The sequence below is a fragment of the Gouania willdenowi genome, chromosome 17, assembly GCF_900634775.1.
Source record: "Gouania willdenowi chromosome 17, fGouWil2.1, whole genome shotgun sequence".
NCBI lineage: Eukaryota > Metazoa > Chordata > Actinopteri > Blenniiformes > Gobiesocidae > Gouania > Gouania willdenowi.
In genome coordinates this window covers 6,487,927-6,513,440 of record NC_041060.1, presented here as the reverse complement: position 1 = coordinate 6,513,440, position 25,514 = coordinate 6,487,927, and the positions used below count along the sequence as shown (strand labels likewise).

Here is a 25,514-nt window from a genome sequence, read left to right as displayed (position 1 = left end):
TTTGCATTTGATGGTTTTCAGATGTTTACTGTGTATTAGAAGAAAAAAATAAATAAAAATACAAGTTTGAGTTTTCCACCTGAAGGTTAAAGTAAATTATTATTTTTTCAACCAGTTTAAAACTGACAATGCGTTTTTAACAGTAACATACCTTCATATTTGTCCTCTGTTAAAATAGAAAAAAAAACTCCTTAATGGACTTTGGAAGGTATTGTTGGTTGTTGGATACAGTTTTTTCAGTAAAGCACAAAAATCTAATTTTAAATTAACAAACGGAAAATAACTTGAATGAAAAACATTACTTGGTTTTGATGCGATTTTTTTTCTTTTTTTTTATAAATTTGATAATAATCACAGGGTAAAAATGCAAGTGATTTTTTTGGCAGAAAAAACCCAGTTGTGTTTTTTTTTTTTTTTTTTCTGAAATGCATTTAGAACACAAACTTTTTTCCAATTTTTTTGTTAGCATACTTTTTATTATTATTATTAACGTTTCATTTTCCTTCTTTTGTTTTTTGGTACGATTTAAAAACTAGTTGTTTAGTTCTTCCTTTGTGTTTTTTAATACATTTTTTTCTAATTCTCAAAATGCATTTTAAACACTCTTTATATTGTTTTGTATTTCATCTCACCAGCTCCTCTTTTTAAGTCATTCCGAGGCTCTCCAACCTGCTCAGTCTTAAATCCAGCAGTGCTTTGGGGACTCAGAGTGGATTTGTGAGTTCACATATGAGCAGAATCATTGTTCCAGTGCTTCCTTTGGTTCTCGCTGAAGGAGCCTGTGATGAGCAGTCCTGGTAATCCCTGCCTGATCCTGTTTTCAGGTTTAGATGCTCAATAACTAACAGGACTTCTGACAATAGAGTGCATTAGGGATTCAGTTTGCCAGATACAGAAAGCAAGCATTGTTCTTTATAGATGTAACGCAGTTATTAATTTAATTAGTTGGTCTTTTCTACTGGGCACAGTTGTGTTAAATGTTCACCTGCAATTCTGTCAATTACTTTGTCAGAGTGTGTTTTTTTTTTTGTGTTTGCATAATGAGATGGTGTTATTAGCGTTAACAATGGGGAAAGTAAAGATGAAGAATTTTATGCTGGAGAATTCTGAGAGATTTATCAAAGTGTGACAGTAAATTGGAAGAATATGTTAAGTTGAGGTTTATTTATTTATTTATTTATTCAGTCAAGGTTTATCTCTTGACATGTTTCGACTGTCAACTGCCAGTCTTCTTTAAAAAAAAAATTCTTGAAAAGCCTTGTCTGAACAAACAAAACCTCATTTTAACGTATTATTCAAAAAGAAGACAAACTGAATCTCACTGGAACTATAGATTGGAAGAATGAAGAGTTTAAAGTTTAAAAATGAATATTTCTGTCAAAAAGGAGAAGGTGCCGCTCTACGATAAAGATAATCGGACTGTTTTCCCTCTTCTCGACCAAGGACGGCAAACGCCAGATTATCTTGTGTTTTATAAGATTATCCTATAAGATTATCCTGTAGTCTGAGGTGAATTTATCCCGATAATCGCCTCCGAAACGGTTCAGAGTCGACAATCGTAAATATTTACGAGCCGACTCATGACACTAGTCATACTCAACCGCCCCATGATGCATTGCGAGCGGGATGTAAAATCATCCTGGGACCGGCTTCAAGCTAAAAATCAAACATCCTCTTTTCAAAATAAAAGCATCTCGTCTTCTCTTCCATTAGCTTTTAACGCTTTTGTAAACAGGGCTCTTGTTTTGAAGCTAACCGGAAGTTTCATCAGTAGTGAATGGCGGACAATATCGGAATCTCCGAAATGTCAGAATTAAATATGTATACGTTCAGAATTTTCAAAGGTGGAGAATCAACGAAGATATTTAGCGTCTTAAGAACCTTATAGTATATACTTCAGTGGGAACGGTCATCATCCTAATCGTACTTTCTGAACATGGCCTAAGACTTCTGAAATGTTTTTAGAAAATGTTCAGTAGTTGATTATCCTGTAGTCTGAGATTTGTTACGAGTGGATTTGTCCCTATAATCGCCTCCGAAACCGTTCAGTGCAGACAATCGTAGATATTAAACTTGCTCAATAAGGAAGTAAGGAAAAGCCGACTACTGGTCGTGGGAAAAAGATTCTCACGACCACCATCTTTCCCTTCTTGTTTCCACTTCGCTAGGTTTCTTCTTCTTTGTTTTTGTTAGATCTTGTATGATCACGTAAGATTTCGCACTTTTTTATCTCGATTTGTGGACTCTACAGATAAAAAAAATCTCTATAGCTTTATAAAATCCTTATGTGTGTACCCTGCGTTACAAGGATTAAAGGGAAGGACGTCCCATTTGGTGTTTGGTTGTCTCCCTGTGTTTGCTTTTTATTTCAACTTTCCCAGTTCCTAACCCCGTGGGAGCCGACTGCCACGCCTCCATTTGTCCTGCTCAATGCCCTGAGGTCTCTGTGTTTAGGCTGCGTTCACACCAAATCTGGCAATGCTGATAAATGACAACCCACAACCCCCCAACCCCTGTCAGTGGCAGTTAGTTTAGGCTTCTGGATTTATTTAGAAAAACACATTCAAACTCTAACGCAAGCTGACCTCATGTTGTTTAATATTACACCATGTTTAAAGAATGTCGAGCTGCTCTGAATATATGTCATTCTTACTGAAGGGTGATTCAAGAGTTCTGTTTTTAGTCGTTTATAGACCCCCAAAATATTCTGGAGAATTCATGGATGAGTTTGCTGAACTGCTGTCAGTTGTATGCACTGAATACAACTTTTTAATAATAACAGGTGACTTAAATATTCATGTAGACAATAACATGGACAATACTGCCAAAGAACTGTATGCTTTAATGGATACTTTTGGTCTTACACAACATGTGACTGGTCCGACACACACTCAAGGTCACACTTTGGATCTGGTTATCTCTAAAGGTGTTGATATCTCTGCTGTTGATGTAAGAGACTTAGCTCTATCTGATCATTTCTGTGTCTTTTTTGACCTAGAGACTGTAACATCTGTTCCCCCTAGTTATGTGTGCTTAAAGTAAAGGTACATAAATGAGAACACAAGTGCACAGTTTATGGAAGCCATAGCAATGACACCAACATTGAGTGCTGAGACAGTTGATGATCTTCTGGATGAGTATAATAGAAAAGTCTGTAATGTCATAGATGTGGTGGCTCCAATCAAAACTAAGAGAAAACCAAACACATAGAAAACACCTTGGAGGAGGACTGAGATAATGCAGAATTTGAAATCTGACTGTAGAAGAGCTGAGCGTAAATGGAGATCAACAAAACTCCAAATTCATCTAGAACTGTACAAAATAAGTCTGCGAAAATTCAATGATGGCTTCTTCAAAGCAAGGCAGCAATACTTTTCTGAAATTATTGCCAAAAATGTCAACAACTCTCGCACGTTGTTTTCTGTAATTGAAAAGCTCACAACCCCCCCAGATCAGATAGCCCCTGAATTACTGTCAGCTGGAAAATGCAATGAATTTGCTGTATATTTCAATGAAAAAATACAATCAATAAGATCAAACATCAGAACAAACCAGCAAAATCACAAAAAGCTTGAACAGCTTCAACCACTGAGGGATGAGTCAACTACAATGTTAGAGTTTATTACAGTGAACCCAAAAACAATAGAGGAGACTGTTCAGCAGCTGAATCCATCAACGTGTTGCCTTGACACAATACCCTCAAACTTCTTTAAAACTGTTGTAAAGTCAATTGTCACTGATTTGTGTCAGATAATTAACTGCTCATTCCAATCAGGCACCGTACCAAAATCCCTGAAAGTAGCTGCTGTGAAACCTCTGTTAAAAAAGAGAACACTGGATGCCTCTATACTGGCTAACTATAGACCAATCAGCAACCTTCCATTCATGGCCAAGATCAATGAGAAGGTGGAGTCAATTCTTAACATTCAACAAAATATTTGATAAATTTCAGTCAGGTTTTCGTTCTTATCACAGCACTGAAACTGCTCTTATCAAAGTGATCATTGACATAAGGTTGAACACTGATTCAGGAAAAGTATCTGTTCTCATTCTGTTGGATCTAACTGCTGCATTTGACACTGTAGATCATACAATTTTGTTGCACAGATTGCAAACATGGGTTGGACTAAATGGAAAAGTAATGCAATGGTTTAAGTCATACTTGGAGGAGCGAAGCTATTTTGTAAGCATTGGAAACTTTGAATCTGACAGATTACCAATGTCCTGTGGGGTTCCTCAGGGATCTGTTCTTGGACCTCTTCTGTTTAGCCTTTATATGCTTCCTTTAGGACAAATTTTACAGAACTGTAAGGTTGATTATCAGAGCTACGCAGATGACACACAACTATATCTATCACTGAACCCAGATGACCATGGTCCCATTGAGGTGTTGTGTGACTGTTTAGAAAAAGTAAACTGCTGGATGAGTGAAAACTTCCTTCAACTAAACCATGACAAGATGGAGGTGATTGTCTTTGGTAACAAGGAAAAGAGGACTGCTGTCAGCAATTATCTTGAGTCTCGATCTTTAAAAGCTAAAGACCAAGTCAAAAAACCTTGGTGTTCTGATTGACTCAGATCTTACATTCAGCAGTCAGATCAAATCTATCACAAAAACAGCCTTCTACCACCTAAAGAACATCTCCAGAGTGAAAGGTTTAATGGCTCAGAAAGATCAGGAGAAACTGGTCCATGCTTTTATATCCAGCAGACTGGACTATTGTAATGGTCTTCTGACAGGAATCCCCCAAAAGAGCATCAAACAGCTACAGCTGGTTCAGAACGCTGCAGCTCGGGTCTTAACCAGAACAAAGAGGTCAGAACACATTACTACAGTTTTAAAGTCTTTACACTGGCTCCCAGTCAGCCTCAGAATAGACTTTAAAGTTCTGCTGCTGGTGTATAAATCTGTGAATGGGTTTGGTCCGGAATACATCAGTGACATGTTAGTCAGGTATGAACCCAGCAGGTCTCTCAGATCTATGGACACAGGTCAGATAGTGGAGCCCAGAGCTCACAGTAAACATGGTGATGCTGCTTTTAGTTGTTATGCTGCAAAGAAGTGGAACAAACTGCCAGCAGAGCTGAAGTCAGTATCTAATGTGAACATTTTTAAATCAAAGTTAAAGGCACTTTTTTTCTCTACTGCATATGATTGAGAGAGAGATTTTTGGTCATGTTGTTGATTTTACTGATGATTTTTAATTGATTTTACTGATGATTTTAATTGATTTTACTGATGATTTTAAATGTTCTTATTGATTTTAAACAATTGAATGTTTTATCATGTAAAGCACATTGAGTTGCCTTGAGTATGAAATGCGCTATACAAATAAATTTGCCTTGCCTTGCCTTGCCTTGCCTTGCCTGATCTATGTGAATGTAGTCTGTCTCCAGTATGTCAATGCATCTACAGATAATGACTTTACACTACAGATCATAGCTGCCAAAGCAAATATTATTATGATAAAAACTGAATTTGTTGTAAACATGATCTGTTTTCCATTTAATCTAAAGCAGAGAACCCCATTTGGGAATCGCCAGATGGCTTCAAGGAACTAAGAATATTTTTTAACAAGTGGAGCCCATTTTTGCTTATTTTTACCCTTTCTGTTCAACAACATTAAACTTGCCATATTTTAGCCTATTTTCATCACTTTTTCTTGCTTTTGGCTCCTTTTAATGTATTTTTTGCTACATTACTCCCATTTTTGACACTTCTCCATCAAATTTCCATGCTTTTTCTGCATATTTTTTCCACTTTCAAAACATTTAAAACCTTTCCACCACTTTTTGCATATTTTGGCCCATTATTGTCACTTTTAACCTCTTCTCATTATATTTCATGCTTATTTTTGCTAATTTAACCACATTCCCGATTTTCCAGCTTAAACTAATTGTTCCTACACTTTGAACACTTTTTTACCACTTTTTCTGTCTGTATTTGGCCACTCTAATTTACAACTTTTAACCAACTTCAAAGGATTTTTATCTTTAACATGACTATATAATAGGGTGCCAATAATAATAAACTTCCTGGATAACAGTGGTTAATATTCAGATAAATAAATAAATAAATAAATACATGTGGTTATCACAGAATCATAGAACAATGGACCATCATTTTGTTGACTTTATGGATGGACGCCAAAAATCTCTCCCCTTTATTCCTCCTTATAAATGGCCCTGTCTCCACATGACTGTTCTTGAATGTTCGTGTCTGTGTTCAACCACATTCAGCTACAGTGGGGGGTCCATGGTCTCTGAAACCTTTATTTTGGGGGGTGCGGGCTGAAAATAAACACACTGAAATATAATACATGTTGCTCATTCATGCAAAGCACATAAAGTGCAGGAGTAGCAACGGTGATTCAATGAAGTGTGAAACACAGGTTGGTTTGGTAAAATGCAGATGAATGGAAGATGGATTTATGACCAAAACAGTGGAAACCAAACACGTGCAATGCTTTCATATGGATATGGAAACACGCACTTCATAACTATAATGACACTAGAGATCAAAGCATGCCTCTTGATTCATCTTTCCAATAAACATAATCTTTTTTTTGTTTTTGCACACATCAACAAGAATGGAAATCCTATTTAGCTTTAAATTTCACATAATAGGAAAAATGACGGTGCTATCTAATTCACTCAGCGTGAGTTCCCGTCAAACCAAGTGTCAGTGAAGGGAGGATGAAAACTTCCTTACAGAGTGACATTTGATCCCAGAGGGAGCCGCTAAAAGAGGAAGCTGTGGTGAAAAGAGAGCAGCTCAGCTTCCTGACACGCTCCGCTTTGTATGGTGCATCTTTGTCCTATGCTAATGTGCTCTATGCTAATGACGTCCACTCGGAGACCAGTGGCTGTTAAAGGGCACCATTCAGTCACTTATTTAGTGGAGAATTCTCCTGCCTTCATCTCTGCAGTTCAGATAGGACATCAATGGTCTATCAGGGGAAACGGGAGCTGAATAAAGGGGGCATTACGGTGGAGTATGAAAGCACCCTCTTATTTTGAGCACCCAGTCCGCCCACCGAGGTTACAGGGTAAGAAGTGTCCCCGAGAAAATGGTTTTCGCTCAATGCACTTCTGTGAGAAATACTGCTATGTTGTTGCCAAGTATGTCATTTGCAGGAGGGGTTTTGATTGGATGCTGGCTGCTTCAGTTCTTTCTCAGTCTGGTGTTTTCAAGATGTGGTGCATGTGATGTAGGGAATGATGGGAGTATACAAGTGGAATGTTTCATGTGCTTTGGCTTCAAATGGCTCATGATGTGCTTTGATTTATTTTTCTCTTCTCCATTTTGTACTTGCGTTAGACCAGAGACAGCAAACACACAGCAGGGGCCACACAAATGTGTTTGTCTGATCCAAGGGCCACAATATCAAAATTCATGTCGGCATTTAGAATAAAAACCAATCTGAGCAATAATACAGGAAAGATTTTTTGCTCTGTTCTTTGCTTTTTGCTTTTTGAACTAACAATAGAAAACATGGAGCTTGTTTTAAGAATTTTATGTATTTATTATATTTTATATTTATACTATTATTATTTTTTTCCGCCAAGCACCAAATATCCTAATTTCTAAATATTGGCAGTTATCTAGATCAATAGTCCTGATCATGGTACAATGATCATTCACACTTTAAAGGCAAGACAGTAGGTCCAAATGTATGGACACCCCCATTTTTTTCCTGAAAAATCATAATGAAATGCCCATTCCGGATCCGATGAAACTCAGTGGGATAATATTGAAGAACCAACCTAAACTCTAAATTAAATTGCATAAAAATCAGTCAAAAAATTTGGACCGATTTAGAAAAAATAAATAAAAAATAATTGTGAAAAACCGTCAAATACATTTGACGTAAACTTTCTAACAGATAAAAAAATAAATAAATAAAATAAACTGGTGAAAATACAGTATTACCTTTTTGGCGGATGTAACGACTGAAGGATGAGATAACTTTTAAGGCTGTTCGATATTAGGAAATATCAAATCAAACAGTTGTTACCACACTTGTCATTTTTTTAGTTGCTTCACAGGCTCTTATTTTGAAAACCCAAGGCAACTTTCTGATCCTGATTACAAATACAACAAACTCAGCCACATTTAGACACCTGAACAAAGTAATGCAGTGTTCTCATAAAAGGTATTTTCATGTATTTATAGAATCATCGAGTAGTGAAAAGTGAAGATCTCTGGTAAAAAGATTAGGTTTGGTCACCTTATTTATACTGTATATTTCCCCATTATCTATAGCAGTGGTTAAAGTATGAACTCCACCACCTAATTCTTTACAAAAAATAAGTTTTGTTTAATGTCATTTTACTTTCTCTTGTTATCAAAAGCATTTAAAAGGTATAATAAAGTGTACATTATTATTATAAACGCATTCCGCACCATCGAAAATTGTCAAAACTTTCTTCTTCGCAGTCTATGTCTCTGTTGACTTGGCAACCACAAAATACGACACAGTTCATTATCCTCAAGTGTGTAATTATCAGATCTTTGAGCGCTTGAGTCTTTTATGGTGTCCAATGGCAAAATCAATCACCACTGCTGTGAAAAAAACAAAACAACCACAGCACAGATTGTGTCGATTGATTAAACTGAGCCGTGAAGGCTTTGAAATTATGAGGAAAGCAAACTGAAAATGTAAAGACATGAAGTAGACATAGTTTTCTAGCTTGGATCAAACTCCATCGTTATTTAGGGCCTTGGTTCAGTGAGATAAACCTGCATGATGGGAGAGGCGGAAAGGGAGCCGGCAATGATCCTTAGTATGAGATCATTTAGCATTTTTTGCCATTTTTCCCCTAAGTCATATGTTTTTATTAATTTTAGGAGTATTTACAGAAAAAGTATTAAAAAATACACAGATAATACACATACTGAGGCATTTGCATATGCATTAAAAAAACAACAGCAATAAAACTACACAAGTAATCCAAAATTCATCAAATCATTTCAGTCCACCTCATTCTAATGCTCAAGGGCAACGAAATCCCCCATACCTCATCAAAAGCTCCCAGATTTTTCTGTAAGCTATACAATATTTTATCTGATGTAATAACAGCTTTTTCAACCACCAACACTTCCGTTTTAGGGCAATACACCTAATTGCATTTATTCAATATTTATTTAACAATAAAGCTTTCATAAAATTGACCAAAAGCATTTGTTCCTAGCATGGCCTGCTATTAAACATTTCACATGATTTCCAAGTGGAACATAATATTTGACAGCAAAATTATAGATTTTATTGTTGACATTTCCTTTTGGTGTTGCACTTTGTAGACGGTCCCTGCCCTCAAAGTTCTTGATCAGCAACTGTAATGAAAACAGCTCTGTAGTGGTGTTGTTCTAATGCTCTCATTTGTTGATGCAGCAGAGCTTATGAACCAAATGTGACTTTTGATCTCACACGTGTGATTGTTTTGATAAACTTGATATGACTTAAGCAATACGTCCTGATAATGTTGGGTTTTTTATGTCTATGTTTTTTTGAAGATGCCTGACCACTTTGACCAGAACGTGGTTCTGAACCAGCTCAGGTATTCTGGCATGTTGGAGACGGTCAAAATCCGACGCACTGGTTTTCCCGTTCGCAGACCCTTCCAAGACTTCTGTTCCAGGTTTTGTACATGTTTTCCCTCACACACTCCATCTTCTCACTTAAACTTTGACTTCAACAGCAAAAACAGCCTCCAGGTTAATTGAATATTGACTTATTTACTGAGTATTTGATTTTCTGCTCCTTTTTAATCAGGTACAAAGTACTGATGAGAGGTGTAGTGACTCCAGATGAGCCCAGGGGGCGCTGCCTCCAGCTGCTGCAGGTTTACGACAGCAGCAGCACAGAGTGGCAGATGGGCAAGACTAAGGTAAGGGATTGCGACCCACAGCTTTAAAACACACACTGCAACTTTTTTAAAAACTCATGTCAGTAAAAGGTTTGAAAGTGAAACCAAGTCGTTTCCTCAGTATTACATTAAGGGTTTTTCAACCTTGGGGTCGTGGCCCCATGTGGGGTTGTCTGAAATGTCTAGTAATTGATTTAAAAAAATAAAAAAAACACCAACAACTACTGACTAAATGTATATTTTTCATTTATTTTAAATATTATTCTTTTTAAAATTAAAACACAACACACAATCTTTAACACCTATTCTATACTTTCACTTTCTCAAATATGAAAATAGTTCATATAAAATGAAGTATAAAAATATCAAAAAAGGTTTAAAAAAAAATCACTAAATATCAAGCCAGATATTTAAATTAGATAAACAATCAGTGACTGAAAATGAACTCTTAGCTCAGTGGAAGTCATTGAAATATTTAAATAGTTTTATTTTCATGAATATATCAATATTTTTATTTTTTTTACTTTTTCAATAAAGGATTAATTTTTCACCCATTTTGTTGGAAATTTTATGGCCAAGGGGGGTACGGCTGAAAATGTTTTATTTTTAAAAGAGGGGGCGCAACAGAAAACCTTTGAAAACCACATGCTCGTACATATTACCTGCTTGTAATTATACTTTCTATGCACACGCTGATCTTCTGTATCTGCTTTTTTTTTCCTTTTATGTGGCAAACCAACACAAGAACGTGTACATTCCACTCAAAAAGTGATCTTTTCATCTTGATCTTTACCATTGCTTTTATAGATTTACAGTAAAGCTTTTAACACTGCATGTTATGTAAATTGACTGTAGAATATATCATACATTCTGAAAAAGGTTGCACACATTAGCCATTGGCTCCAATGTCTCTGTATAGAATGTCTGTTCATCACCATTGAGTGGTGGTAAATGAGTGAGTGAAATGGCAAAATTAGTGTGTGTAACTTTGCCTTTACATTTACAAAGAAGATGAATACAGCCAAAGACTAAATCAAATACATGCATGTAGCCTCTTACATCTGTCGTTTTCATCTAAAATTATTCAGAGATATTTGGTTTCCAGAAGAGTTTGCCCAACGTGAACATTTCCTGCCTGTAAGCAGTGGCATTCATCCCTTCTGTTCTGATCTATTCTGTATAATTGACTTCTTCCTGTCAAACCCTGAGCTCCTGAAGGGCCAGAATCTCCCTCTCCGCCTGCGGCTCACACCGGTTCATCCCTTTTTTCCAATTGCAAACATGCTCCGTGATTGGATGGAGACTTCATTGCAGTGGGGGCCTTGGCTGCTGTCTTCTCCCCTCCAGGCTTTCATTTGTTTTCATACCTATTACAAAGTCAGCTCAATGGAACCACTGCAAAGCCTGTACCTGTGTGTGTGTGTGTGGGCTTTGGTTCAGGCATTAGCGGCTGTGCACGTGTGTGTGTGTGTGTGTGTGTGTGTGCATGAGCATGAATAATTGAGGACCAGAATACTTGGAGCGAGGAATCCAACAGTTATTGGATCCAGTCTTTATCCCACAGCTTACTGCTTCCACTCCAACAGATCAGGAAGGACGCACACATGGGAGTGTGTGTACGTTGTGTGTGTGTGTGTGTGTGCGTGTGCTGAAGGGGGGGTAGGTGGGGGGGAAATGACAGATGGGGGTCACTGAATCACAGCTTGGCTATGTGATGCTGCAGGGTGTGTGATGGGAGCGTGTGCAGGTTGTTGGGTAAATGTCGACACACAGTGTGTACTGTGTGTGTGTGTTTTCAGTGTGCACAACCATCAAAGTCACAACCAATTGGAAAAATTGATTCAGGCATTTATTAAAGTCCTTTATTTGGTGACTTTTGCATTTTAATAACTGCCTTTTTGCTCTTTGGCAAACATTTAAAAAGACAAATATACAAATATATTTAATATATTAGCAGAGATGGGCAGCTTTAATCACAGAAAAATTACATTATTACATTATCAGCGTTTATGTCATAATTTAGAATAAAGATCCATCTGAGCATTAACACCAAAAAGAACAAAGAGTTTGTGTGTTTGTTGTCAATTTGTATATTTTTCTCTCATTTTGTGTATTTTCATTTCAGTTTGTGTGTTTTCGAATCATTTTGTGTATTATTGTTGTCACTTTGTTTATTTTGTTTTTCAATTTGTGTATTTCCATTTTATTTGTGTGTGGTTTTGGAGTCATTTTGTAGATTTCTTGTGTATTTTCATCATCTTTTTGTATATTTTAACTTAAATTTGAGTGTGTTTGAGGTCATTTTGTGTAATCTTGTTGTCACTTTGTTTTTTTGTTTCTGATTTTGTGATTTTTGTTGTTGTCATTTTGTCGATTTCTCTGTCTTGTGTATTTTCATCATTTTGAGTCATTTTGTGTATTTTTGCTGTTGTTTGGGGTATTTTTCTGTCATTTTGTGCTTTTATTTTGGGAGACACAGAAAGATGACAAGAGATTTGGTCCCCGGACCGCCATTTGCCCACGTCTGATATTAGGGTGTAAATAAATGTGGGGTAAACAATAACCTTGGGGCGATGAAAAACGTGTACACTCATTGTGGGTGTCAGTAAACCACATTAGACCTTATTAAACTACCTCAGTCCTTAATGCATTTTAGCTTAGAAGTTGATGGCACTTTATTTTCATAAAACATACAGGACACACACATACAGTATATAAATATATATATAGAAGTTCTTAAATTATTTAAAAAATACTATGTATATATATATATATATATATATATAGTATGTGGTTACTATTTTTTAAATAATTTAAGAACTTAATAAAATCAGAATAGAAGCAAAAGTTAAACTTTTTTGAAAAATGTAATATGACAGTTTGATAAACATACCACTTGTTTTTGAAATTTACTTTTTTAGATGAAATAAATTGTATTTCATACAATTTTGTACTTGTCAATGTGAAATTTGTAATAATCAATATATTGCAATATATTGTATACCGTATTGTTTAGTATTGAGATATATCGTATCGTGACAGGCAAATCCTGAATTGTATCATGTTGTCAGATTCATGGCAATGCACACCCCTAATAGTTTTTGTATCCAATGCCAGTCTAGTGTCATCATGCAGTTCTACAGAAAGCCTGAGAACAAGCTGCATGCAGAACAGAGGTTCTCCAGGACCAAACTTTACTGTAGATACGTCATTGTTTCATTAAAGTCAGATTTACATAATGTTGCTCTGCCTTTGCTTGCCTTCTTTTATAAACTTTAGAATTGTTTTTGGCTCCATCAGAGCATTCAGTGCCTAAATCCAAACCATGAAGTGCTTCTGTTTGAAAGCTAACTAATCACTTCTCCCTCCTTCGGAGGCATTGGTCCAGGTTATCCCGCTGCCTCTCACAGACAGATTTACACGCAGTCGTCCCGCCGCTCCTTTCAGTCGGCACATGTCTGAGCTTTTGTCTCAGAGTAGAGCTTTGTGTAGTTTTTACTGCATCAAACTTAATTTCCTGGAAATGATGCAGAGCCTCTCGCTTCTCCTGGAGTGTCTTTCCTCCACGGGTCTGACCCTGGATGACGGACTGCGGGTCCCTGAGGACTCCCAGCAGCAGGAATCACAAAGCAGCCAGGGTTTTTATTTGTGCTACTAATTAGCATCGCAATGATTAGGAGGGATTAGGCGTTCAATTCATTGGCATGGAAATGTGTGTGTGTGTGTGTGTGTGTGTGTGTGTGTTCGTACACGACGCTGCACCTTTTCATGGAGTCTGATGAAAATGTGTCTAAGAAGATTACGTTAGATCATCTGCTTCACTTGTTCTGGTTTTAGTATGAGAGTTTTATTCACATTATACTGTATTTATTCCTTTTTGTTTGCTTCTTTTCTTTTCACCGAGAACATAAATAAATGTACAGAGTGTTCAGGTTTATCCCACTGCCGTGTTTACACATAAATCATCTAATTAGGCCATATTAGGCCTTCGTTAGTCTAATCATCCCGTCCCTTAAATCAAATGTGATGATAATAATCACAGCTGTGAGGTATTTCCATTCAGGATTACTGTCTGATGTATAACTTAGCAAAATCAACCCAGGGGCCAAACTACACCCTCTGACGGACCACATTTGGCCCACAAGCCATATGTTAGACATGAAGAACAAAATAACTTGTTGTAAGTCAGTGTTTTTCAACCTTGGGGTAGTGACCCTATGTGGGGCCACTGGGAATTTCAATGAGGTTCCCTAAAAAGTCCAGTAATTGATTAAAAAAATTTAAAAAAAAAAACTCATTAAAATGTTTTTTTGTTTTTTTTTAATACTGTATTATTTTTCAAATTCCAACACAACACACAATCTTAAACAACTACTCTATTTTGCTTTCTCAAACTTAATAATTCATGTGGTTTTTTTTAATAACTATTACGCGGAAGTCAAATCAAAGCGATCAGCAGATGCCTCTGGAGAAGACGGGCAGTTGACAGTCGAAAAATGTCAGAAGATCAAAGCAAACTTCCTGAAAAGAAGTTGTCTGAATAAATGAAACCTTAACATATGATCAAAAAACTAATTCTAGAGGAAGATAAAAAAAACAGGTGTTTGTGATCATCATCAAAATGGGGTCAAGACCCCAAAAAAGTTTGGGAACCAGTGTCTATAAGTGGAGTTTTTAACACCATAACACAGAGTTGTCCAACTCATCATAGCACGAGAGAACACACAGGGTCATATTTGATATCAAGTGGGCGGGGCCAAAAAGATATTCCTCATTTTTACAATTTTTTTGTTTTGATTTTATGCAAAGCAAGTGTTTAGTTATCAACAATGTTATGTACAGTTTACAGACTGCAGATAATCAACTGAAGTTGTGCCTTACCTTTTATTTTTTATTAATAAAATCATCCTGCGGTACAGATTGCATGCTCTGATGGGCTGTATTTGGTCCACCAACCTTACATTTCACACAAAAACTAATACAGTGCTTTTCAAGGTACATCTTTTCATTGAAAAAATCTAAAAAATGTAAAAAAATCAAATGAAACTTTATAGCCTATATTAACAATATACACGAGTCATTCTTTCAAAGTGTCTTGAATAGGAATAAACATAAGGACAAAAGTTTTTATGATTTTTCATATTTCAATAAAAAGTGCAATTAACAATCTGCAATCATTCTCATACATGTTTTAATAGGAAACAAAATAACGTTAAAAATTATTAGAACTGCAATGTAATTTTATTTGTTAAATATTGTTTTGTTTAATATAATGTATTTTTTATGTTTATATTTTATATTGTATTTTTTCTAGATTTTTATGAATATCATAAGTTAAGGTAGCTTTATTATTATTATTATTTTTTTTACATTATTTATCTCCTCTCCACTTTGACTTGCAGCTGCGTTCGTGAGCTGCTGTGAATCTGACTGCGCTTTGTGACGGGGGAGGGGCTCACGATGGCACAATATCACATTTGTACACTATAATTAAATCATTTCCAAACATGTTTTTTAGACCAATTTGGTGAAATTGAATCATTTCTTGACAATATCTCACGGCACACAAGTGTGTCCCTAAACGAATGTTCCTAATGGGGCGTGTGTGTGTGTGTGTGTGTGTGTGTTTATTTGTATTTGTTTGTGTGTGTATTTGTACATGTTTGTGTGTGTGCTTTGGTATGTAGTTAGTGTGTCCTTGTTAATTAACCTGCACATAAATAGCATCCAAATCAGCCTGACAAGTTAACATTTACCATGAAAATCTCATTAGTGCTTCACCGCACAGCTACTGTGGCCTTCCCGAAACACACACACACACATGCACACGCACACACACACACACCATGCCAATCTGTACCCCTGTGTTCCCATTACTCTTTGATATTTCCCCATCGGCCCAGTCACTGGAGATTGCGTCCCATAGCTCATTTTCTCCCCTCTCTAATCGGATTAACCCCCCTGGTGGCCCCCAAAGGGCCCCGTTCCTCTATCACTGTGTAACAGCTTGGCTCCATGAGCAGGCAGCTGCATTAAGAGCCTGTAAGGTCGGTCGTTTCACTCAAAGATGTTGCGGGGGGGAATCCCTGGTTACAATAATCTTTGGTGTTTAGCCGTGAGGGAAATAAAGGATGGGGAGGATGTGACTTTGATGTGTGTCACATGCTTTGTTCTGCTCAGTTGTTCTCGTGAAAGCTGTGGCTGGTAAATGGTGACAGTGTATAGAGAAAGAAACGCTCACATCTATTCTATTCTGTCCACTTGTTAAATGTTTTATTCATAATGTGTGAGTAATGCTGTGTATAGAGTGTTAACTAAAGGCTGAATATGTGTGATGGAGTGGAGGTTATGTCTAATATATTGTCTTTTTATTGTCTGTTTTTTCATCTGTTTTTCTTATTTCTATTACTCAGAAAAAAAGAAAAATTTAAATGAGTAATTTAATTTCTTATTTCAATGAACTTAGAGCAGGCTTGGGCAACTGGTGGCCCGGGGGCCACATGTGGCCCTCACTTTAGTTTTATGCAGCAAAGTAAAATAAAAAATGTCTTCAAAAAACATACAAATCTGCAGAAAAGTATGTGAGACAACAAAATGAGATAGAAATGACAGAGAAATGTACAAAACAAAAGCAAAAATACACAAGACTACAACAACAATTACAAATGACTCCAAAATTAACAAATTGACAACAAAAACACACAAAACGACAACAGATATATGCAAAAATTACCCACAACACCCAAAACAACAAATACAGTCAACAACCACATAATAACACACAAAATGAGAACAATGATACACACAAATGACTCCAAAATCAATGAAATTACAACAGAAATGCACAAAACTACAGGAAAACTACACAAAAAATGAGCCAATTCACCCAAAAGTACAAAAACACACATTATTACACATCAAATGAGAAAAATAACACACAAAACTACAACAACAATACACACAGAGGACTCTAAAATAAAAAAAAATGACAACAAAAATACACAGAATGACAACAAACATACACAAAAAATTACCCACAATGCCCAAAACAACAAAAAACACACTTAACAACCACGTAACACCCAAAACCAACAAAATAACAAACAAAACAACAACAAAATGACCACGTGTGAAAAAACATAACAAAGTGATGACTCCAAAACACACAAGATGAAAACAAAAATACACAATAAACAGATATAATAAAATATGTTAATGTTCAGGTTGGTCACTATTCTAAATGCTGACATGAATGTTGATTATGTGGCCCCGAGGATCAAATGTCACACTTTTTTTGGCCCCCGTTGTGATAGAAGTTGCTATATTTAATCTAGAGAATCAATGAGTTTCTTTTTCTTCTCTTTTTTAATTAAAGTGTCGTACTAAAGTTCTGACTTGTTTGTTGGATTTGCAAACATTTCAGTAAATTTGAAAGTCAAATTTTAGATCCAGAGGAAAATGGCTCCTGACTTTGTCCTTCTGTCAGGTTTTCCTGCGGGAGTCTCTGGAGCATCGGCTGGAGAAGCAGCGGGAGGTGGAGGTGCTGAAAGCAGCCATGACCATCCAGGCTCACATCATGGGCTACGTGGCCAGGTACGGATCACGCTCCAAAACCAAACCAGGAAACATCATTCTCTGAACCAGTGTGGCTTCCTCATGCCCTACTCTGTCCACAGGAAGCAGTACAGGAAGCACCTGCAGTGCATCGTGGTGATTCAGAAGAATTACCGAGCGTTTTACTGGAGGAGGAAGTTCCTGCTGCTGCGCTGGGCAGCGCTCACTTTCCAGAAGCATCTCAGGGGACGAGTGGCACGCAGAGCCTTCAGCCAGCTGCTGGAGGAGAGGAGGAGGAAGATGGAGGAAGAGGAGAAGCAGAGGAGGATGGAGGAGGAGATGGGGAGGTGGGCGTTGCATTTTACCACATTATAATTAGTTTAGTGGAGATTGATCCCTGAAATGTATCAACATCCTTTTCCTATTTTAGAGGATTTATATTTCCCTCTTTGTAGCCACGACAGGCTAAAGAGTGTGTATTTATTTATAGATATGTTTGAGAAGTACATTTATGAGCACTGATGTATCTCTGATTTTCCTCCTAGAAGTATTTTATCAGATTTAATTAAGCCACAAAAAAGATACAGTTGTTTGTCTCTAAACTTGTGTCTTTTTTGTACAGAAGAGGATTTTAGGGCCACTGGAAAAAAAAACACAGTCACGTTTTTAAATCATGATTTTCTTTTATTTTCTGCTTTGGTTTCTATATTTTATTTATCTTTTTGTTTTCTTTTTTATTTATTTTTTTTGTTTTAGTCCTAATCTATTTACTTTTTTTGTCTAGGTTCTTTTTTTGCCCTTATAGTAACTTATTAGTAACAGATGAAAATGAAAAGAAAAAAACAAAAAAGAAATTAATGGGGGGAAAAAAAAAATCAAGTTTAAGAACCGCCCGAAATTCAATTATTATTCAATAAAACTAGACAAAAACATATTTTTTACAGTACTGGTTGCAGGTAAAGTATTGTAAAGTGGACAAAAAGCTAATTATCATTCCAAATTTGTAAAAAAAAAAAAAAATATTTTCACTTTATTTTGTGTCCAACTGTTATCTGTTCCCCCAAAAATCTTAACTATTTGTTCCATAAAGTATCTGCTTTATGGATTTTCTGTCTCTCTTTCCATTCTGAGGGTTTTAATGGGATCGATGTGACTCAGTAACCAGAGGAAATCCAATTAGGCGTCATTTCGGTCCATCATATCTCTGTGTTTGATCCATCAGCTGACGTGTGTGTGCGTGTGTGTGTGTGTGTGTGTGTGTCATTGCAGGGAGAGGCTGAGGCTGGAGGCGGAGCGTCTCGTCAGAGAGGTATATAAAGAAAGATGATTGAATATCTGCTAAATCTGGCTTCAAATCAAATTTTAATATGTCTGCTGAGAAGCCCACTTACTTTATTACCATTGGGAACTTTATTCAGAAAGAAAAACAATGAAACATGGGCGCTGGTGGAACAATTTGCCTTTTAAAAGTGTAGAAAACATTTTAACAGTGCAGTAGTTACACTTTAATCTGATTTCACAGCTTTTGCTCTTCAAACTTGTAAAAACCTGGGATTTATCCATGTTTAGAAGATGAAATAAAAGCCTGGACGTCACAGATTTATCACAGAGTAGCACCGACTCACATGTTTACTCAACTTTGACATTCAAATATTAAAAAAAAAAACATACACAAAAACACCTCAGGGAGAACATGCAAACCAGTCCACATTCTCCCAGTGGTGAGGCAGCATTGGACCAGTACGTAATCTCATTCCATTCATGTTTATAAATGAGTTGTCATTAATTCAGACACACATCAGCAATAGCAGGGAAATGACGTTGGATGAGCTGAATCCGGTTTAGTCATTTTAAAAGTAAGACTTTTTTATTTCTCAGACATTTTGTTGTTTTAAATACATAGTGGTCGGTAAGGGTGGGGTGATACACTGAGTTCACGATGCGATACAATACGCAATACGATACGGTACAAGGTAGGGGAATTTTGTGAGAAGAAAAAAACACTAATGTTCTTTTATTTGACTTTAGACACTTACACTAGATATGACCTTTTTATTTAAGTGGATTAGAGCCAAATTTTGATGCAGAAAATAATTTTGGGCAAATCAAGAATAAATGTTGGGATTATAGTTAAAATTTTGAAATATAATATCAAGATTAAAGTAAAAAAGATGAGATTAAAGTCGAAATTTTGAAAATAAACTCAAAATACAATATTGTGATAAAAGTCAAAGGTTTGCTAATGTCAAATCTACGGGAACGGACTAGTGCCAATTCACCATATATGACAACAGTCTCCATCAAAACAAAATTTCAACTTTAATCTCAACATTTGGAGTTTATTCTTGACATTTAGACTTTATTACCATTGGGAACTTTATTCAGAAAGAAAAACAATGAAACATGGGCGCTGGTGGAACAATTTGCCTTTTAAAAGTGTAGAAAACATTTTAACAGTGCAGTAGTTACACTTTAATCTGATTTCACAGCTTTTGCTCTTCAAACTTGTAAAAACCTGGGATTTATCCACGTTTAGAAGATGAAATAAAAGCCTGGACGTCACAGATTTATCACAGAGTAGCACCGACTCACATGTTTACTCAACTTTGACAGTCAAATATTAAAAAAAAACATACACAAAAACACCTCAGGGAGAACATGCAAACCAGTCCACATTCTCCCAGTGGTGAGGCAGCATTGGACCAGTACGTAATCTCATTCCATTCATGTTTATAAATGAGTTGTCATTAATTCAGACACACATCAGCAATAGCAGGGAAATGACGTTGGATGAGCTGAATCCGGTTTAGTCATTTTAAAAGTAAGACTTTTTTATTTCTCAGACATTTTGTTGTTTTAAATACATAGTGGTCGGTAAGGGTGGGGTGATACACTGAGTTCACGATGCGATACAATACGCAATACGATACGGTACAAGGTAGGGGAATTTTGTGAGAAGAAAAAAACACTAATATTCTTTTATTTGACTTTACACACTTACTCTAGATATGACCTTTTTATTTAAGTGGATTAGAGCCAAATTTTGATGGAGAAAATAATTTTGGGCAAATCAAGAATAAATGTTGGGATTACAGTTAAAATTTTGAAATATAATATCAAGATTAAAGTAAAAAAGATGAGATTAAAGTCGAAATTTTGAAAATAAACTCAAAATACAATATTGTGATAAAAGTCAAAGGTTTGCTAATAATGTCAAATCTACGGGAACGCACTAGTGCCAATTCACCATATATGACAACAGTCTCCATCAAAACAAAATTTCAACTTTAATCTCAACATTTGGAGTTTATTCTCGACATTTAGACTTTATTCTTGATTTACCCAAAATTATTTTCTCCATCAAAATTTGCCCTAATCCGCTTCCGCACATTTTCAACTGAAATAGAAACGAAATATTAAAAACACACCATAACAATCAGGTGTGTAGTAGTGTGTGATTATTATTTTATATATATATATATTTTTTCTGACCCTTTGCGTTACCACTCTTGTCCTTGACGATACATCATGTGACGTTTAAATATCGCGACATCGTGTCACATGATGTTTTCCCATTTTTAGTAGTTAGTATTTATTGAAAAAAATCCAAAAAGTAGTACTCGACATTTATTTTACGAGCATTTTCTAGTAAGTTAAGTAATGTTTTTTTAAACTATTAATTATTTATTTTTCTAAAAGGTCACACTGCTTGGTTTTACTTCTAATTTTAAATGAAAGGGTTCAGATCTCGGTTGTAAATAAATATTAAATCCTCTAGAACATGTGTCAAACTTAAGGCCCAGGGGACCGGGGCCAAATCCGGCCCTTTAGGGCACCAAATTCAACTCTCTCAGGAATGTAAAAACATGAAATATATTGTAAATTACTAACTAATTAAGTTGTAGGTATCTCAGCCCATCCAAATACAAAAAAAATCTATTAAAATTCACAGTATTTGCACTTGACGGCAGTCATTTTTAATCTCAAATTGTTGAAAGAACTTTCAATTTTTTCAATATCTGGCAAATATTCCTCAAATTATTCTATGAAATTTCCCCAAAATTCCCTAAATTTGTGAAATTTAAGTGAAGATCCTGTAGGGACTGATACACTGTACTCACACATTATATAGTTTATATATTATTTCATTGTATTAACCATCTTTAGTAAATAGTATTTTATGGAAAGTAGTACTCATTGTATATTTTACAATCATTTTCTTTTGAAGTAATGTTTTTTTTTAGCTATTTATTATTTATTTATTACCAATTTTTAAAAGGTCACACTGCTGTTTTTAATTTCAAATGAAAGGGTTCAGATCTCGGTTGTAAATAAATATTAAATCCTCTAGAACACGTCCCTTTAGAGCTCTCTCAATAAAGTAAAAATGAGAGAAAAAAAACATGAAACATTTTGTAAATTACCAACTAATTCAGTTGTAGATATCTCAGCTCCACCAAATACAAAATCCAGTTCTTATATCACATGACGGCAGTCATTTATAATCTCAAATTGTTGAAAGAACTCCCAATTTGACCAAAATCTGGCAAATTTTCCTCAAATTATTCCATGAAATTTCCCCAAATTCCCAATATCTGTGAAATTTAAGAAAGCAGATCCTGCAGTGACTGATAAACTCACATACTTTATCATTTATACATCATTTATAGGTACAAGTGCAAACCAGGGAATATTAATGTTGAATTTGCTCTTTTTCCACCTGAAATCTGTGGCCCACTTAAACTCAAACTGGTCTGTATTAATTTGGCCCCCTGAGTTTGACACCACGCTTTAGAGAAAAATCTGTTTGATTCACTTACAAACACAAAGTTATCACTAACGCCTTATTTTTCTTGCTTTAGGCTGAAGAAGCGAGGAGGATTGAACAACTGTGTGACGTGGAGGAGCTGGTCGCAGTCGCTGTCGCAACATCTCCAGATCCTGAAGAGGAACTGGAGTCCACGGAAACCATCGGGGGCGTGTCTGAAGAGGAGGAGGATGAGAGGATGCGACCTCAGGAAGCCTCTCAGGTGGAGGAGATCCTGCGTCTGGAGCGAGAGATCCAGGCCTTGCAGAGGCAGAAGGAGCGTCAGGAGCTTTCTCTGACCGAGGCGTCTCTCAGCCGTCTGCAGCTCCTGCGAGACCAGGAGCTGCGTCGGCTGGAGGACGAAGCCTGTAAGGCGGCGCAGCAGTTCCTGGACTCCCTCAACTTTGACGAGATCGACGAGTGCGTGAGGAACATTGAGAGCTCGCTGGGAGTCGGAGAACGAGCCGAGAAGCAGAAGGAGGACGAACAAATGAGAGGCGACGACGAAGAGGAGGTCGACGAAGGCTTTGACGCCGACGACGACGCTTTTAAAGATTCGCCAAACCCGAGTGAACACGGTCACTCAGACGGGCAACGGACGAGCGGGATCCGAACTAGCGACGACTCCTCTGAAGAAGACCCGTACGCCAACGACGGCGTGATCCCTCCTCTGCCCCCGACCACCGTGCTCCACCAGCCGCTGCCCCGCCCACCTGCCACACCCGCCTGCCACAGCAGCTCGTCCAGCGGGGACTCGGCCTACTGTCACCCACAGGCTTCCTCTGAGGCTCCGTCTGACGAGCTGGTGGAGTTGATCCCACCAGACGAGGATTCCGACTACGACCAGGACGACTATGACGAAGGCGCCATCGTGTCCAGCGGCAGCATGGCCTTCTCTAACCCTCGCAGTGGGCAGTGGTCACCTGATTACCGCGGCTCCCTTGGAACCTACAACAGCTCAGGCGTCTACCGCTTCAGCTCAGAGGGCAACCAGTCATCAGTGAGTTTGTTTTATCCTCAGTCACAGCTAAACGTATGAACTAATATCAGAAGCTATTTTTACAGTAAGCGTAAAATAAGTCCAGGAGGTAAATTTTACTGGATCGCTGACTTTCCAAATCTTAATTTGAAAAATATATGACTTTTAGACCATACATTTTCTATTCCAAACAAGATAAAGGAAAAAAGGAAATGCAATATAAAATAATAATATATATCTTTCCCACTAATTCTTACGTTTCAAAGTTTGCTGAAATAAGTAACATTTTTGATTTTTGCAAACTAACTGAAGACAATATATTGCATATTATATATTACGAATGTCCAATGATTTAACTGTTCTGGAAGGATATGGAACATTTTTTTACTAATAATTTGAAAGTTTACAGTAAATCTGACAGCAAACCATATAATTTTGTTATATGAAACCAAAAACAAAAAACTACAACAAACAATTAATTTGATTATTTCACTGAGTATCCTAAATATTGTGCTGTCATCGCTTTTTGGCAAAACATTTGATCTTTTTTTTGTGTGATTTCCAATGATGTGAGATAGGAATGTGCGATATTTTATTGTTTATGATTTATCGTCAAAAACATTCTCACCGGTAAGAATATGTCATCCCTCAATATAAACAATAATTTCCCATGTCGGTAATTAGTGAGGGCCACGGGCCATTTGTCCCTCAATTTAGCCAAGAATGCCCCCCAAAAAACGCGTTCCACGGACCAAAACTTCCCCATTTGTTGTCAACAACTTATTATTCTCTGGAGCGGAACGTTGTTTACGGAAGCTCTGCACGGCCCCCCGCACACACCGCCGTCTGTGTGTGTGAGGTGTTCGTCACGGCTACCAGAAGCTACTATGCTGCGATACAACACGGACCGCTACTTGGTTAAAACCAGACAACCATCCAACAAACACGTTGTGTGACATAAATATTAACATAACTAATGTCACTATTCATTCATCCCAATTTGTTAAACGCAATATTTTTTAATTATATTTCATCAGCAGTAAAAACACTATTGAAGTTATTTGTGCTTTTAATGTGCTTTTTTTATTTTATTTTTTCATAATTTTATTTCAAGTGAGGAAATAAATTAATTACATACAATAACACTAAAAGTAATCCACATGCACAAATATATTTCATAAAATATCAGCTCATGAGCTCTAAATGTGTCTAATGTTGATGTATTCAGATTTATTTGCGTTGTGAATTTTTTTATTTATAGTTTTTATTTATCGTGATTTTTATCGTGATAAATGCTAGAAATTATCGGGATTTTTTTTTTTGTCAATATCGCCCATCCCTAATGTGAAATTTTTTTTTTGATTTTTTTTTTAACCTTTATTTATCCAGGAAAAGTCCCACTGAGTTTAAAAACCTCTTTTTCAAAGGAGACCTGCACAAGTTATACTCATACTTAGCATACATACATACAGATACAGTATGTATGGTACTGTATGTATGACAGCTGTAGAGTGTAGGGAGCTCTCCTGGCCTGGGTGTGTTCATGTTATACCCGTTACATGTTGAAACCACAATAAACCTCATTCTTTTGTTTTGATTCCAGTTCGAGGACAGCGAGGACGACTTTGACAGATTCGACACAGATGACGAGTTGTCGTATCGCAGAGACTCCGTCTACAGCTGCGTGACTCTGCCTTATTTCCACAGCTTCCTCTACATCAAAGGTAATTCATTCGACCTAAAATGCTGCATCAATTCTATTTCAATATTCAGAGTCAATGGATTTTCTGTTCACAAAAGAAAAGAGGAAAATTTTAAATTTTAAATTTTAAAATTTAAAAATGACGACTGAAATTCAAGACATTTTTTCTTAATCAAGGTCAAGAAGGGATGAATAAAAAAAACGGACAGATTGTCATTTTCTGTTTCTAAAAATAAAAAAATTAAATGTTAGAAGACCGTGACAAACAAAAATAAACTGGAAGTTGTCATTTTCATAGTAAGAGCGCGTTTGAGGACAGTGTAGGAGAATGTAATCATTTCGGCTCTGCTGTTTAACAGAAGTTGAAGCTTTTAAACAATAAAATTCCATCCAATCCACTTTATTTATATAGCACATTTAAACAAAACGTTACCAAAGTGCTGCACATGAGATCATAAAAACAATAAAACCAAAACAATGCAAATGAGCTCCACCTCTAAATGAGTGTAAAACGATGAATAGAAAAAAAACCACATTTAAAAAAAAAAAACAGTAAATAAAAATAAAACTGATTTAAATAAAGATAATAAAAGAGTGTGTGT

The 25,514-nt window shown here is 36.4% G+C and overlaps 1 protein-coding gene across 1 annotated transcript in view; it reads left to right on the top strand.

The window, feature by feature from the left end:
* myo10 (myosin X) overlaps window positions 1-25,514 on the top strand; it is a 141,055-nt gene that overhangs the window by 100,910 nt on the left and 14,631 nt on the right. The window contains exons 20-26 of the mRNA XM_028472537.1: window positions 9,518-9,642; window positions 9,777-9,891; window positions 17,357-17,463; window positions 17,547-17,771; window positions 18,694-18,733; window positions 22,287-23,231; window positions 24,814-24,934. Coding sequence (XP_028328338.1) covers window positions 9,518-9,642; window positions 9,777-9,891; window positions 17,357-17,463; window positions 17,547-17,771; window positions 18,694-18,733; window positions 22,287-23,231; window positions 24,814-24,934 — 1,678 coding nt within the window. The remainder of the gene's footprint in view (window positions 1-9,517; window positions 9,643-9,776; window positions 9,892-17,356; window positions 17,464-17,546; window positions 17,772-18,693; window positions 18,734-22,286; window positions 23,232-24,813; window positions 24,935-25,514) is intronic.